Genomic DNA, 17,888 nt, shown 5'->3' with positions numbered 1-17,888 from the left:
TTAAATGTGATTATATTTAGTTTCGTTGGCGGTTATAACCTTTGATATAAACGGCAAACTGAATGGTAATTGCGAGGCATTTTCATTTTATTTTGTTTGGTAACAGAGTTTAAGCCAGAAGCATGCCTACCTGGAAATTCGCCAAAAATTACCAGAATAAAAATGCGAAAAAAATAACTGTAATAATTGTATTACAATCTTTTATTTTGAATTGTTTTAATAATTAGCCAAGTCAATAAATAATTAACAAATAAATAAGGGGGAAATGTTAAATAAATTAATACGTGCTCAACTATTATCAACTTGAGAGCTTTTATCTTCCCATGAATAAATAAAAAAAGTTATTATATTTGCTATAGTCAGCCAATTTAGAGCTGTTGGTCGTTTATGCAGAATGAACCCCGTCGTATTTTTGTCAATAACGCATCACACATAGAATAATGAAACCGAGAGCAATATTGTAATTTTCGTAGGAAAAAAAGTGTGTATGTAAAGTTATGTATACATTTAACACATGCAGTAATCAGTGGATAACATATAGTACATATTTATTGTTGAAACCTGTTCACAAGTGGCGGCGACAGATCTCGACAAATAATCACCACAGAGGAAGCGTACCACTACTAAAATAATAATAATATAGGTTTCATATGAAAAAGTATCTTATTGTATCCAATTAAATTATCAAATTCACTAATTTCGATTTTCGAGCAATAATTTTATCGATAATAGTTGATATTTGTCGTGGGTAATTATGTAAAAAAATAATGATTTACAAACGTTAAAGTGTTGTTCTCGTTTAGGACTGAACGGTGAAACACATGTGTGTTATTATATCTCATTATCTTATTATATATTATTAAATTTAGTCAAAATGTTTTACTGAAATATTTGTATTGTAATGAGTTACCATCAAATTTTATAGTGTTTGTTTTTCTTTATAAATTAATACTGGACATACAAAACAGCAAAATGGATTATAGATATTGTAACTAATATAAAGTCTGTCGCTGTATGTATTTTATATAGACTGTTGTAAACGTGTTACTTATTTGAATCGATGTTTTGTTTTTGTTATTATGATCTTTAAAAGTAATTTTTTTTTTTAAAAACGCTAAAATAATAACTTTGGAACATTTTTTATATAAAATAATAATAAAATGACGTTAACATAAAAAGAAAATGGCTTGGAATTCGGTATAACGTTTAAGGTAACCCGTAAAACGTTATAAATATTAATTTTATTATGATGGAATTATACATTTTGAATGTATCAACAACAAAAAATGAGCGATCGATTATATTTAAAATAACAAGGGTATATTTTATTTTTTATTTCTATTGGCTATTTTATATATATATATAATGTTATTGTATCTATACAAATAGTAGATATGTTTAAAACGACATTATTTTCAATTATATTTCATTTTTATTCATCGTAGTCTTTATTCTCTTACCTTCAATGTCGTTTTATATTTTGCTTTCATTTTTTTACTGAAAATTTTCCAAGGTTATTTGGGATAAACATATTTTGTCATTTTCTATAAAAATTTCATTTGGAAGAAATGTTTAAAATGTTTTTCTGATTTATCCCATGAACACTATGCGTCTGCGCTGTGCGCGTATTAATTAAGAGTATTGTTGTTAAACATTATACACTAATTTGACCTTGATCATATTTGTGTTATCTGATTAATATCTTAACGACAGCGCACAATTCTACTATTATGTGATTTATCAAAATGCTTCTTTATAAACGTTATTTATAAAAAAAATATCTTAATAACCCCATTAGAAAGTCCATATTAAACATAATAATAATAATAATTACATTTTTATATGGAGACGTACATATCAATAACATAACAAATTGAGGTAATATATGCTATGCTAGTGTTTTAATGTTTTATTTTCATTACAAATGTGTTTTATATTAAACTGAATAACATACGCCTTATTAAATTAACAGTTAATATATTTTTTTAAATATCCACAATAATATATACTATCTATTAGCACGATCACAATCTAAAGTGCCCTTATTTTTAATTAGATACGTACATATTTTACGATTTCATTTTCATTTTTAACGCCCTCAGGCCCTCTCCTACCCAAATAAGTAAAGCTTATATATTATGGAAAGGCCAGACCCCCTCGAATGTTATTTTATTGCTATAATTATTTTACAAAAATATCTGACAATTTTTCTAGTACGAATATTAGTTGGAAAATTTTACTCGAAATAATGGTATTGATTTAAGTTACATTTTAAATTTCTAACTCTTACGTCCAAGTAAATATATTTTATAGAGTTGATAAAATGTATTATAACTATAAAATAGTTATTGTTATGTTAATGGGTGTGTAGTTTTAAGGGGTAAAATCCAGGCAATATTTGAGCCATCAAAAGCAAAAGAGGTGTAAGTCATAAGAGTTAAAAGTTGAGAAACGAAAGGATAAAGTAGAAATACTGTATAGGTACGTTTTTACTTTTTACGAGAACGTATAAGTTCTCCTGCCATCTAGCGGAAAACAAGCAAAGCAGCGCATAAACCACTTTCGCATGCAACAAATTGAAGGTGTTACTTTAGATTTTTTGAATTTACATCACTTTTGTTCTTAATGGCATTCGTCGTGGGAGATTTGATTTGAGGTAATAAGTTTATAAATAAATGTATTTCTTAATTTTTCCATTATTTTCCTGCAATTCTTTAGAAGAACTTTTTTCCGTATAGAATACTTTACAGTTTTATAGTATACCTACTTAAAACTTTTCTGGAGCTTGTTAATGTGCATCTAGGTAATTTTTTTAAAAAGTTAGATTATGCCATTGAGATTAAGGAATCTATAAGTAATTATTATTAATATTGACCTAATAATTGTATGATCAAATCATAAACAAGACTAGTGTGACGATCAATTCGTTTTGAACTGAGTATTTCCATTTCTTATATAATAATAAAATTATTTAGTGTGCAAGTTGGTTATTATTAGTAAATCACCCTGTGTATGTATAATAATATTCTCTACCTTATTACATAATAATAGTAAATTATACATGGACATTTATTTTTATGCACCTAAAAACTTGTTTTCACTTTGACATAAAAAAAAGTATTATTTTTAAAATTGATAATAAAACATATTTTATTCTCGACAGTATATTGAATAACAAAACCAACAGCAGTCACTCGTCCGTTACGTTTTTTTGTACACTGCACTAATCATGATAAATATTTTTCATAATAAAATCTCATGTTACAAGGATTGTTCGAGGCCTACATAATACCTATAGTTACCTGCTCTTGGTCGAGTTACATTTTTAAAAAATATTTTATTATTCTTAAATTAAAATAATCTTAGACGGATCCGTAAATTATTTCCAACGGGACACAGACCAGTTTTTATGGCGGATTACGTACCATTCGCAGTCACAATATGACTACAAGACTATGTTAATGTGACTATGTCAATTATATGACTATATAATGTTTATTATGTTATAGTATAACGTACAAAAATGTATATAAAATTAACCCAGACTTGAGTATTAAAAGTACGGTACACTTAAAAAAAATGACCTTTTTTTTGAACCTAACATGTGTAAATTCTGAAAACATTCACAATGGCTAAGACGTACTGTAAAGTGTAAGCTGAAATATAGAAGATAATAGGTACACCCATTATATTGTTAGCTCATGCTGAAAATTATGTTCGTAAGAATTCAGTAATAAGAACTACACGAAACGACGTGACTATTATGACCACACTGCAGTGTTTAAAAGTATAGAATAATATAAAGAAATATAAGCAAAAAAGATTGTTGTAAACAAAAACGCGTCGTCCATTATTTCATTTATCAATGATTATAAATAAACTATATATTTCAGAGATCAGTATCACCGTTACAAAAATATCAATGTGCATCAAACATATTTCATCATTAGATATATAAAAAATATTATAATCGATTTTACAAATTATTGATACATATTGACATATTGCCATTTTGATTTATGAAAGTTTAAGTTAAAACTAATTTAAAAAATGTCTGTGGAGTAGATAGGTAAGTGTAAATTTTTAGCTAATAATATCCTAAAACGCCTTAAGCTATTTTATTTTATTTAAAAAAATATTTTTAATACAAAAATTAAATAGATGTAACTACTTATTAAGTTTATCCAAATATCAAATAATATTTTATATATTAATATTATATTTTTTCACTTAAAATATATTTATTTATAAAAAAAAGTAAAACAAAGCCGGCGCAAAGCATAGGATTGTTTATGGCGGCATTTTTTTACTAATGGAACATTTTTATAATTTACAACTGAAAAAGTGGGGAAATTATAGTTAGCCTAGTTTAAAATATTATCTGGCGCTGGCTAACGTAACCTGTAGTGAACTAATGTTACAATTCTTTTAATTACAATAAAGCATATAGGTGCATTTGTGATGAAAATAGGGTTAGAGAAACGTAAACCCTTTTACAACTTATTTAAATTTTTCATAACTTCAGTGTCAATTTTTTTAGTGAAGCTTTTGCAAAATTTCTAATTTGATTTTTTAAGAGGAGCGTTGGAAATGCCTTGAGCTTAAAGCGAATGACAACACTAAAAATTGTTTAAAAATGTACTATTACATTTTGCATGTATTAGTTAGACTGCTGATTAATCCAAAAATTATTAGAGGTAAAACGCTTTCATATCACTGATACGAGTGATTGTATCAATAATTATCAGTTTAACATCATAAACGATCTACTATAAACAGATGTTATTGACAATTTGTTTAATATTTTTTATTAATATTAGTTATAGGATATGTAATATAATTGCCTGTTGTTTCAAGTAACAACATAGCTGATAGGTATAAATATTATGATCAGTTTTTTATGTATTTTATATCAACACCTTATCTACTTTGCTCTGTCGGATATCATAAAACGCCTATTGCACATAAAATAGTATAATAATGTGTCGGAGTTTACACAATATGTATACTGATATTAAATTAAAAAAAAAAAATAGTGATATGATCGCCGCTTACATAATTAAAATAAAGAATTAATTACAGTGATTTTCGGAAAACCGCTTGGTAGAATGAGTGTGATACAAATTGTTCTTTTTTTGTCAGTCAGGTTGATATTTGTCTTTGTTGTTGTTGTTTTTCTCTGATCGTGACGAAACTGCTAGACAGAACTTGAGTGTTGCCGTTTGTTTTCTTTTGTTTTCCGCTATAAGGTGAGGCTATACGGTTGAATTTCTTATTTCACCGAACCCATTGAGCGTGTAATAGACCAAACGTGGAAAACGTTGGATCTACGATATGGATGACGGTAAATCATTCGATTGTGAAGGTTTATTAAACGTGTCGTACCTTTATAATAGATACCTACTATATAATATTATATTATACGGACCACTAGAAGGAGGGGACCCGTGTTACTCTCAAACCATGTAAGGTTGCATTAAAGACAGCGGCAGCGCGAGCAAAGATGTTGCGCTCATTAATTCGCGGTCTGCCATACGGTTATGTCACTGCCACCGATACTATACCCGTATAATGATATGTTAAGTGTATATAATAGTCTATAAACACCATATAGTTAATATTGTTTTTTTTTTTTTGTATAGCTCAACATGCTTTCGCTCTTATCCGTCAGACTTACGTGTAAGTAATAATTGTAATAGTAAAAATACTAATAATAGTCAATACTTAATCGATTCGTCGTCGGGCCAACGACTCCAGAATAATATTATCATCGACATCGACGGGGGAATGGACCAGCGGTTTTGTTGCAAATCTATATTGAAAAGAAAATCGTTCGACCACGGTCCATCGGCGGCAGAGGTGGCGACGGACGCCGACGATGTGGTCGGCTCCAAGTCGGAAAATCACGGTCACCAACCCGCCGGCAAACAGTGTTCGCTGATGCCTTTCAGCTTCAAGTCGTGCCGGCAAGGCATATTGAAAAAGCATTCGGCCAGTTTCGACGACGACTCATCCCAGAAGCCCATATTGAAAAACCGTTGTCAATCGTGCCACGACGACGCCACCTCTTCGCTCAACTGCAACGAACTGCACTCCATACTGAAGAGGAAAACAAGCGAACAGAACGACTACGGGTCGGCCGAACCACATAGTATACTAAAGAAACGCGAACCGGCAGCCGGTGCCGGGGTGGTGGAACAGCCTCCGTCGGCTGCGGACGACGACATCCGGCCGATTTTAAAACAAAAAAAACCGTCGGAACAGGCTGATCCTGGGGCCGCCACGGAAGCGGACGACATAAACGGATACCCTAAGCCTATTTTAAAAAAAAAGTCTATAGACGCCACGTCTTTGCCTCCGTCAGAATTGTTGGACGCCAAGAACCTGCCGGCCATTTTGAAACCGTCGGCCAACGGTAGCGGCAGCAGAATGACCATCAAACGATTATCAGTAGCTGAACGCATTTCCAATCTTGAGTCGATCACCCGAGGGGACTGGGCGGGTGGTAGTGCGGTGTACAAGAAACCAGTCAAGGAAAACGCGCGCACAAACCGGGACCGTTCCAGGTTTCACACGCAACCCGTCACTCCCGATGAACTCAGAGCCGTCGTTAAAAAGTACGTACTATATTTTTCAATTATCAATGACCATATATATATATGGTTTTAAAGCCTTGTTTTCGAGTGTCTAAATCATTCTTGATAATGTTGCAGGACGAACCCTGTGCGTGTAGAGGAGAATGGAAACTTTAGCGGCAGTCCGTCGTTGGACAAGACGCCGCCGTCGGCCAACCGTCTTTCGTCGCTCGAACGGCGCGAGATAGCCCCTAAGATAGATGATGGTGGCAGCGGCACTTTGTCGACGTGTATGGCCAATGAATCCGGCGTGCGGACGACCTTGAGGCGCACCAAAAGCGTTTCGGCGAAAACGCGCGAATTCCAGTGCTTGTTCGATAAGAAGTCGACGGCGGCGGTGGCGACCAACAACAACAACGTAAACAACAACATTATTATAGCGTCATCGCCGCCGCCGGCTGCTACCGTCGCTGCCGTACAGGTTGAAGGCGGTCGTATTAACGTTACAGGTACGTTGATAATCCACCTAATGTGTTTGTAATATAATTATGCGTTCACATAACTGTTTATCTGTCAACGATAACGTCCGTGATTTTTTTTATGATTTTATAATTTTTGTATTGTATGGAGAAAGAATAACCTTCTATGGGTGTCGATAAAAAAAAAAATTATGTCCGTTATCAGTCGGCACGTTTTGTTACGAAATGTTTGTACGACGACTCGTAGATCACATTCGATTGAATTTCCTCATTAAACGACTACATTACTCATTAAAACTTACAAGTGGTGACAGAATTTAGATCTCTTTAGGATATGGACTATAGTCTTTACGAAATTACCTGATTAGATATGGGAATAATGTTTCAACATGAACTGACCTTTTATTGTAGAAGTAATAAATATTATAGGTAAATCTACTACTTTTTAGCCCCTTTTTTGTTATTTGACATTCTCAAAAGTCCAATTTTTTTTTAGCGAACCTGATATTTCTAGAAGTTGACTTTGGTGTAAATTCTTTTATGATGTATCAGATGCGATGGTCCCGTAAATGTGTTGTTTAATTCGATTTTGAGAAAGTTGTATGCCAACAAGCAGCTTTTTTAAATGTTTAGATAATTATTATGCTAGTAAACTAAAAAGTTATAACTTCAATTACTTCAGTAACTGAACCGAATACCATTATAAACTTGAACACAATGTAACAATTAATAACCGTAGGAGGGGGAGCTACAATTTGATGATAAAAATATTATTTTAAAATTAGTGACCAACATTTCAAGTGTCTGAATCTGTTTTCTATAACTATATTTTATTATTATTATGCAGTTTTCTGTTGTATAAAACAATTGTTTTTAATAAATTACATATAAGACAAATTTAATACGAAAAAAACTATAAATATAATCTACATAAAAATATAAACATTGTCATGGTAAATTGATGAAACAATATCTAGAAAATAACTTAAAAATTAAAGCTATATTTTTATTGACTATTGTGTACACATTTATTGCCTTAAAATATAGGAACAACTTTTTTAAGTATTGTATGTTGAATAATTGTCATTTTTTTAATTTTTACTATTTATAATAACCAACCGGTTATAGTTCACCTTGAAATTGGGAGCCGACGTGCTTCGGCATAAACAAAAATAACTTTAAATATCTAATTATTATAGACTTGAACTTGTGATAAACTGACTTGATGGTTTTTTAAACAAAACAGCTGTAGTTTTTTTCGGTGGGAGTCGGAGTTCACTTGGTTTCCGGCAATGGAGTTCATTGTGATCGAGCCTGTACTCGGCCTGCGTTTCAGTACTGGCCGGATAGACTTAAATAAACGCTGTCTAATTAAAATGTACACTATCGAAAACGATAATTGCTCTATTGCGGCGGCCTTTGTTTGCGTAACAAATCGCCTCCGATAATATCCCAATTAAAAGCACAAATCGCCGTTTACACGACATAATACCAACAACAATAACACACACCGCACACGTTTTAAATAATTTTGTATTCGGACGCATTCGGTATAATAGACATGTGTAAAATGTCTGTATCGCTTCAAACCGTCGCGTTATAGAAATCCGATACACACTGGCGTTCATTTTCAATTTTTTGTACAATTAAATGTTGTCATTAGCGTTATGTGTTTTTAAAAAAACACGCGAATTTTAACTCTGTATAAATATAGCTCGAGTGAGATCGTCGAAATTCAAACAGTGCCAAGAAAAGAAACCGAACGCGAATGGTGCGGTTTGTGCCAATCGCTATTCCACTCAGCCAGTAACCGACCACGAACTACAAGAGGCGAAAAATCTCAACGCCGCAAAAAACGGCGACAAAAATGAAGACAACAACGGTACGTGATCACATTTGTATTGTTTCGACTAATTGGTAGTTTTGTTATTATGTAAATAACGCGAACGATTACGGTTTGTATACGATTTTCTGCTTATACAAACATAATATACCCATTGATATTTGATAATATGATAATAATATAACTGTTCGCCCAGTTTTCACCGAGTCCATCACCTGTTCCCAACAGATTAACATTTATAATAATGTTTAGTATGAACAACTGTTGTCTGCTTATTGAAATATAGTATTTTAGTCGGGTTGAACGGTTCTTCGCTACCTCTTTTTACCCCTGGTCTAGTTCAATAATTCAGGTTAATACTAAAATAAAAATGTAAATAAAAAATAAAAAATCCCATTAACAAAATATTATAAAGTAGTTAAATTTATCCGTTAATGTTCTATAAAAATAACACAAGGCCGTTTTGAAGGCTGTGTGAGCCACTCCCAACTACAAACTAACGTTGCAATTCAGAATTTGTATAATTTCTTATCCATATATATATATTATAGATGTAAAATAAATATGCTAGAAGTAACGGGAATGTATTTTAGTAATTAGACAATTGAACAGATTAATATTAATTAAACTGACAATTTAAGGTCCAGTGTTTAAATTTGCTGCCCTAATGTTGATCAGATTTGTATCGTAAGATATATTTATGCACAGCAATAATTTTTTTGCTAGTGTGTTAATCATAACCATTAAATGCAAATTAATAACGTATACTTGCCCACAATTTGGTTGTACTACCCTGAAAGAACATAACTGTAACAAAACAAAATTTTAGTAGATTAGTGTAACTTTATGGGGGCTTATTCAGCCACTATTTTGTCGTAGTACTCGGTGAAACTGGTTGATAACATTGTGTAGTTAAGTTATCTATAGTGTAGTCATAGTTGCACTAAGTGTGTTTTTAGTTTGCAACGAAGCTTCTGCAGTATAAATATTCATTTCTATGACGATAATAATGGCTATGATTAAACAAAAAAAATAAGTCAAAACAACCACATACCGCCGATGGAGTTTTTCGACAGCTCTGTGTCCGATTTTCCATTTATTGATGATAATGGTACTCTCTTATAAGCCATTCCGCTTAACTGTTCTATAACCTCTCGAACAGTCTTCTATCGAAAGTTACTGTTGGAGGGATTTTTGGGTCTGAACAGTCATCAAATACGGTCGTGTGTTCAAAAAGACACGAACATTTAAATCCAAAAATAGAAATTTTGGAAGACCAAAAAACTTCAATGTCTATGTATGCATTTTCCAACAATTGAGTAAAATTTATTAATTTTTTAAGTTAAATTTATTAATTTGTTGCTGATGGTATCATAAACAAGTTTTTTGTATATTAATTAGGTACATTTTGTATCTTTTAACGTCTATAAAATTTCCTGCAGAGTACCGAAATTAGTAATAATTGTCAGCTTTTTTTTAATGTAGAACACTTAGATCAAAAATATAAGTTGTAAATCAATTTGACACGTAAGTTGTAATCATCTAGACGTTTAGAACATTGACTTTAATATTACACATTATCCTTTGGATTTTTTTTGTTTTAGATTTAGATTTTCTTTATTAAAGCTAGAATCGTGCGTAATACTTTATTGTGTAGACTGTAGGCTATGGAACAGTTACATATTCTACCGTTTTTCGCCTCCGTCCGTCGTACTAACAACATATTATCCACTCTTTTTTTTTATTTCCTGTTTTTATGCTTATAAATAGAGTATGTTGACCTATTGCGAGGCACCGACTATCTGGAGTTGACACAATAACGTCGTGATATCACATAAACTTTTTTTAGAAATTGAAACTTTGAATAACTTCTTCGTTTTCTCCAAATAGCCAGCTGTTTTATTTATTTATTTTAAGTTCAAAAATATTATGATTAGCTCGTACGGCAGATGGTTTTTTTTATCTCGCGATGACGTTGCTCTCATTAATAATTATGTAAATTATAATCGTTTTAAGTCGGTGGCGCACGCGACAAGAAGGAGTTAAAAAGGTCTTACCCGTCCTCCAAAATGTTTGCCGCTTAAGCCATTTTTTTAAAAAAATATTTAAAAATCTGGTTTTATATATTTCGATATTATGTGTATCAATATTACAAATATTTTATAATATATATTATATTTTTATTAGGGTGAGGGCTTCCTGCCCAGAAAAAAATGCTGTGTAATTTCACACTATTTACATGCATATACAAATTATAATGCAGTATAGTTAACTATAATTTAGTATCGTAGTTATCTATAATTTATACGAGTAGGCAGTAGAGACCAAAGAATACCTTCGTCGTTAGTGTTTTCATAGATTAGAATTACATATATTTCAATAATAATAATAATAATAATAATAATATATTCCACCTCAAAATATATTTTTCTCGAAAAAGTATTGCTAATTTGTTTATTATAAAAAAACGGTACCTATGCTATTATTATTATGCTATTTTCGGATGTAGTATACTTATATAATTTTTGGATTCTTTAACCTATGCTTGAACAGCCATAATATTATGTAGAATTATAATTAATAATGTAACATAGCAGCCAGTATAATATAGTAATTTTACAATAACGTAGTGTCTAACATAATTTTAATTATTTTGCTTTTGCATGTGTTTTTGGTGATTGTGTTTGCTTAAAATGTAAAAGGAAGATTGCCAAAGAAGAAATTAGGAAGCCTTGTAATGGAACGGCTTCGTATATTCAACGGTAACGGTATCTTATATATAGACAAAAACATTTTTTTATTAACCACTCTTGATAAACTTTTCTAGATTTATTACGCTCGGCCACTTCCGTTGTGTCCTCAAATATAAATTCTGTACTTTGGGTCTCAAAATTATTAGTTTAGTCAATGAGCTGGAATTGGTAATGACTAATAAGCATAACTTTTTGAATTGTAAACAAAAAAGTGTTTTTTTTTTTTTTTTTTAACAAAGATTAAAAACGTATAAGTTTTTACTGGGTTTGACTAAAAAATAATATATTTAGCCTTTATACCCACAGTACAGATTTATTATGTTATTGATTTTTTGTAACTAATTTGTGTGTTTATTGCAAAATAAGGTAATACGTGTACGTTCGACGCCGATGTAGCAATAAACGGTATTAGCACAGCGAGATCACCGAACAAAATGGCCGAGACTTCGAGTAAAACCGAAACAATAGATACCACCGAACGACTGAAGAACGATTCGAAAACGATTCCTGAAATAAAAATCCAAACAGCAAAACCGTCCAAAGAGCCTGTTGCCGATAACGAGCGCAACAAGAGCCGCATTTCCCGGAATGTCGCCATCAACCGATCGTTCAACACCAATTCCAAGTTGGAATTAATGAGGTATCTACCTATTTAATAATAGAATAGTCGATCGATGAACCGCTAAATTTATAGTATGACTATAAGCCAATCGCATTGTTAAAAGTGACGGTGGTCGCTGACAAATCTTCATTGAAAGGAGTAATAAAGTCAACAATTTAGTAGATTCTCTTGCGCGTGCGGTGCGATGTGGCTTTTAGAGAATCCGAAAATCCGGATTTTTAAAAAAATAAACACTATTAAAGCCACTTAAATTATGTTAAATATCATTACAATATAAAGCTGTGTATCCAATTAAAAAGTTTTAATGAAATTTAAAAAAAAACGCTTTACTTTGACTAAATTGCATTGGAATTCCGGATTTTCGCACTTCAAAAAGTTTGAAATCCAAAAGCAAATTATCTTTATGGTGTTTTATTTTTACATATTTATAAAAAATATTTTACATAGGTATACAACTTTATATTGTAAAAATATTTAAGTCTTATATGTGGCTTAAATAGGTTTTTTTTGTGAAAATCCGGATTTTCGGATTCCCATTAAATAGTAGCAATATCGGTTGACTTACCATCCGTGTGGTTTTTTCCAGGCAACACAAATTTGGGACCAAAAGCAAAGAAAACGATGACTGTCCAAACTTAAAAAAACGCGTTGAGCCGTCCAACGATGCCCCCGACGGTACTGCGGTCATTAAAGGAGCTGGTGGATCAATCAAAGATCGATTGGCGGCTCTGAAGAAAAGCGGCCAAGCGGACTGGCAAAAAAGAATATCGAAAATAAAACCGGAAACTCACGAGTTGTTGAACAACTCGATCAACGTACGAATTAACAGAACCTAAAGTCTATTGAGCGACTAAAAATAGCTTCTTTCTTTCCATTTCTACCGACAGGATCAGTCACTTAATCCATAATCGCCACCGAATAGTTTTCCAAAACCTTCGAACCCACTACTCAGCCGCCAACCTTTATAGCATTTCTTATCTATGACAATCTTTTTGTTTTTCATCAATCTTAACTTTCTGTTGCCGTGCATCGCCATTACAAGTTACAACTCTTTTTCGATTTTCTTAAAAACACGCCCAAACCATCTTCCGTATATTCATTATTATGAGTTCACTAAATCCCTATATGACTATAGCTGCTATGCAGATTCGAAATATCCCCTAAAATTCAACAAGTATGTTTTTGCATTTGTCTGCATCTAGATTACATTTTAATGACAATCGGGTATTTTTTTTTTCATTTTGATGGAATTTGTTTGATAACAAATCGGTTTTGAGGAAGTTATATGTTATTGATTTGGCAGCGGCTTTTACTTTTCTACAAATCCTTATTAATTAGATTTACATCGATTTTTAAATAAACAAATTTTTTTATTTTTTTTTTATCGTTCCTTTTTTTTATAGGCTACTCAAGATATATTGCGGAAACAGTTGACCAAGCAAGTGAAATCTACTGAAGAACCGGCAGAATGTATAGATAACATATTGGTCGACAGGCTAAACCAACTCGAAACATCTTCTAAAGATTGGAAAAAACGAGTTGAACAAAAGGACACCGCTAATTTTACGGTGGCCGGAAAAATGCAACAAAAATCTTTGCCACCCCTTGCCCCGGTTCTGGTAGCCGCCAATGAACGTTCCTCGTCTGACAGATTGTCGTCAAGTAATTATTTTTAATCACAACAGCTTATGCATAGAACTGTAATGTTTATGTTTGTCTTATTCCTGTAGACGTTGCCAAAAAGAAACTCGTAGAAGAATCCACCAAACTGTCAAACGTCCGACGGAGTCTCTCAATGTCTGACAACAAAACCAAATCCTACTTGAACAATAAATCTGAGAAAATACCATTGTTGAACGGTTCATCGTCTTACGAAAGTCACAAAGAGAAAACTGTCACCGTACCGGTAATGATAGATGATGAGTTTGACAAATTCTTTGGTAGTCCAAAACCAATTACGACCGATGCTCCAATGGGAGATGTGGATTTTGATCATTTGAAGTCATCACGATCCACCATGTATGGGTTATTTTTAATGTCAGTAAAACAATTTGATGATAAATTATGTTTATTTATTTTGTAGGCTTGTCCAACACAAGAAAGTTAGAGTTCAACACAGAAAACACGAAGGGTCGAAAAACCCACTAAAAGCGTTAGCGACAAACCAAGATTTAGCACAACAGCAATACACTGAAAACAAAACTAATGTGGTTTTGCAACGTCATTTGGAACACTGTAATACTTTTTTTTTTTTTTTAACCATAATACTCTTGATGTTGAAATTTTATTTAAATGTATAGCAACTATTAAGGCGCCTTTGGCTCGAGAAGCTCTCGCAGCCTTAGCCAGTAAAGAGGACTTTGCTTCAGTAAACTTACGTAAATCTGCGGATTCGTCACCATCATTGTTACCGCCATACAAAGATTTAATGTTATTACACATTAAAGGCCGGAGGCGAGTACAAACTCGTCTCGTACCACCGATAGCCGACTCTGTTAATCAAGGCGATTCCTATGTACTGGTCACATCTTCTCAGGTTTGATTTTTAATTACAATAAAATTTATTAAATTAATGGTTAAGCACCATCCATACTTTAAAAAAATCAAATGTTTTTTATGTAAATTATTGCTTATGTACTCTGATAATAAATATTTATATAATATTATTGTTTGTGTAGATTTATGTGTGGATTGGAGAATTTTCTAATGTGATTGAGCGATCGCATACTGCTAAAATTGCTCAAAGTATTTTGGATAAAAAAGATTTAGGTTGTAAAGGAGCCACCCAGGTTATTATGATTAATTGTGATTCATCGTTACCCAACAGTCAACAAGAGAAAAAATTTTGGACTCTTTTGGGTGTAACGTCTAATGAAGCGTCTTCTATGAAAGGTAAAATATACTAATTTGTTTATTATTTTTCTCAATTTTAACACATAAATATATTATTATTAGGCCAAAGAGCGGGGCACCCAGATGAGGATGAATTATACGAGGCTGCCATTGTTTCGACAAATGTCATATATGAAGTTGTGGGCGAAGAGCTTGTTTTATTGCCAGAAATATCAGAAACTATGCCTAAAATTGAAATTTTAGACCCTTCTAAAGTGTGTAATATGCTTTCAATGTTATTAATTTTATAATAACACGGTGTTTCTGTTGAATTTAGACATTGGTATTTGATTTTGGTAGTGAACTTTATGTTTGGTATGGCAAAAACGTGAATGTCACCAAACGCAGACCAGCCATCCGTTTGGCCCGCCAGTTGTTTGATGACAGTTACGATTATTCCCAATATGATATTAGTCCAATCGATGTAGCCACATGTTTGGGTGATAGGAGTAAATAAATATATTAATACTACATTTAAATCAGTTATGAACTGGCTTATATTTTATTGTAATATGTTTAGATAAAGATAGTGTATATGTAAAAGCTGGAAAAAAGCGACCCGAGTGGACATTGTTTGCCAAGTTAACACAACATATGGAAACAATATTATTCCGTGAGAAATTTGTGGACTGGCCAGACTATAGCCGTGTTATAAAACTATCTAAAAAGAAAGACGACAAGGAAAATTCAAAACAAGATGACAAATGTGTAAGTCAAACAGTATCAATGTACTTATATATTATATATACTCACAAAATGTATTGTTTTTCAGATTGATTGGTCAACTGAAATCAATGCTTATAACGCAGCTGACATGATAGCAATGTCAATACAAGAACCAGATTTAATTTTAAGTGGTAGCCACCTTGGTCGAGGGTCTTCTTACTACGATAAAGATGTAATTATATTCGCTCACTAAGTTTAATTTCAATACATTTTTACATTGATATTGTGTTTTAGACGCTAAGGGAATTTGTTGTAAACACTGTTAGCGTAACAGTTTGGCATGTTCAAGAATTTGACAGCACCGAGCTGGAGAAAAAGTCTATAGGACAATTTCATAGTGGCGATTCTTACATTATACGATGGATATACAATGTATCAATTCAAGGTATTCATTTTGATATCATAAATTAAAAATAATTTTATTATGTAAGTTTTCATCTCAGGAAGAGAATTAAGTGGCTTACCCTCGCGGCGAATGGTTTCGTCTGGCAGAAATCGTTGTGCGTATTGGTATTGGCATGGACGTAATGCTACACAAAATGATCAAGGAGCAGCCGCTCTATTGACCATACAACTAGATACCGAACAAGGGCCACAAGTAAGAATTGATCAAGGACATGAACCACCAGCGTTTTGGAATTTGTTCAAAGGGATGGCAATTGTATATCGAGGGAAACGTAATCAGACTCCAAGTAATTATATGTCTATTATAATGCGTAATAATGTGTGTATTTTAGTACTAATTTATTCTACTTAAGGCATTTGGCGATTATTTATGGTTCATGGTGCTAACGATGATGAGGTGCATTTAACTGAAGTGCAATGTTCAACAACACAACTACGCAGTCAAACGTCTTTCATTTTACTTAATTCTAAAAATGGACTTGTTTACATTTGGCATGGAAAAGGATCATCGGAAGAAATACAATCGGTAAAAGTTTTTCTTAGTATTTTAGACAATTTTGTTTTTTTTTTTCATTGCCCTCGATTCTAAAGGCTAATTTGTTGCGATGACCCTATGGTCTTTAGTAACACTTTTCACTTTGTGTTTGTTAGTACACTACTACCAATTTCCGTTAAGTTGGAAGACACGGGGGGTGGGGGGGAGAGGTAGAGTGTAATTGATCGACCACACTGTAGTCTTGGAATACCGGGGGTAATTTTTGTATGGTGTCGAACCAAAGACAGTTCGCGTCATAGCCAGCAGCAGCTACATAACCACTCACCATTGTGTAACACTGACTCATACTATAAAATTATAAATAAATATTTGGCAGATGTGGTGATAAGTATATTAATTAATAGTTTTTTATTTGATTTGAATCATTTATTACCATTTTATATGATAAATAAAGTACTTAAGTCTAGTGTTAAGTATAATTTATTTTCTAGGGGCTTTGGTGTTATATACAGTATAATGTACTGATTCATAAACATTTGTAATGCCTATTAAATAGTATATCGTTTGAACGCTATTAAACTTGAAGAAATTCTATTCTAGTTTATATTTCAAAGCTTTTAATTTTTGTTGGCACTTTAAAACGGATTTGAATTATGTAAATTTTTTTAGCTTTCTAAAAAAACTGTCAAACGTTTATTTGAGGTTGACCGAACAGAATTAGGATTAGGGGAAATCGTAGAAATCCAGGATGCTAAATCTATTTATGAATCAAAGGAACCAATAGAATTTTTCCAAGGTAAATCATTTAATCAAGTATTTAATATAAACATTAGTTGGACAGTTGTACATTACTTATTTTTTAAATAAAATGAATTTTTATTTTTTATATAGCTCTAGGTTCCAAAACCGCCCGTCATTACAAATCTCAGGCTTCGAGGTTGGGTGAAATGAAATTGTTTCAGTTTTCATCTGTTCTTGGTCAATTCAAAGCGACTTTAGTCAATAGTGCTTATGTTCCATCACCCTATCCATACCTTCAAGACCATCTATACAATGCTAGTCAACCAGGTATCATATCCATATGGTACATATGTTTT

The 17,888-nt window shown here is 32.3% G+C and overlaps 1 protein-coding gene across 7 annotated transcripts in view; it reads left to right on the top strand.

Annotated features, from left to right (window-relative positions):
* LOC126833765 (supervillin) overlaps positions 1-17,888 on the top strand; it is a 34,878-nt gene that overhangs the window by 15,718 nt on the left and 1,272 nt on the right. For 4 of the 7 annotated variants that reach the window (XM_050565291.1, XM_050565285.1, XM_050565287.1 and 1 more), the window contains 20 exons: positions 5,643-6,617; positions 6,714-7,084; positions 8,769-8,936; positions 11,600-11,665; positions 12,017-12,290; positions 12,859-13,087; positions 13,676-13,934; positions 14,003-14,291; positions 14,356-14,507; positions 14,573-14,808; positions 14,951-15,164; positions 15,228-15,379; positions 15,442-15,613; positions 15,685-15,872; positions 15,937-16,062; positions 16,125-16,275; positions 16,334-16,582; positions 16,649-16,821; positions 17,461-17,587; positions 17,683-17,859. In XM_050565291.1, coding sequence (XP_050421248.1) covers positions 5,788-6,617; positions 6,714-7,084; positions 8,769-8,936; positions 11,600-11,665; positions 12,017-12,290; positions 12,859-13,087; positions 13,676-13,934; positions 14,003-14,291; positions 14,356-14,507; positions 14,573-14,808; positions 14,951-15,164; positions 15,228-15,379; positions 15,442-15,613; positions 15,685-15,872; positions 15,937-16,062; positions 16,125-16,275; positions 16,334-16,582; positions 16,649-16,821; positions 17,461-17,587; positions 17,683-17,859 — 4,603 coding nt within the window. In that variant the 5' untranslated portion in view covers positions 5,643-5,787. The remainder of the gene's footprint in view (positions 1-5,642; positions 6,618-6,713; positions 7,085-8,768; positions 8,937-11,599; positions 11,666-12,016; positions 12,291-12,858; positions 13,088-13,675; positions 13,935-14,002; positions 14,292-14,355; positions 14,508-14,572; positions 14,809-14,950; positions 15,165-15,227; positions 15,380-15,441; positions 15,614-15,684; positions 15,873-15,936; positions 16,063-16,124; positions 16,276-16,333; positions 16,583-16,648; positions 16,822-17,460; positions 17,588-17,682; positions 17,860-17,888) is intronic. The other 3 variants (XM_050565290.1, XM_050565288.1, XM_050565289.1) reach the window with 3 other exon arrangements.

This window comes from Adelges cooleyi, unplaced genomic scaffold, assembly GCF_023614345.1.
Source record: "Adelges cooleyi isolate 19-005CV unplaced genomic scaffold, UGA_ACOO_1.1 ACOO_flye_CR_arks_rails_tigmint_CR_PRNA_2, whole genome shotgun sequence".
In the NCBI taxonomy this organism is placed as follows: domain Eukaryota; kingdom Metazoa; phylum Arthropoda; class Insecta; order Hemiptera; family Adelgidae; genus Adelges; species Adelges cooleyi.
The sequence above is the reverse complement of the archived record's forward strand: the minus strand, read 5'-3'. Positions and strand labels throughout refer to the sequence as shown.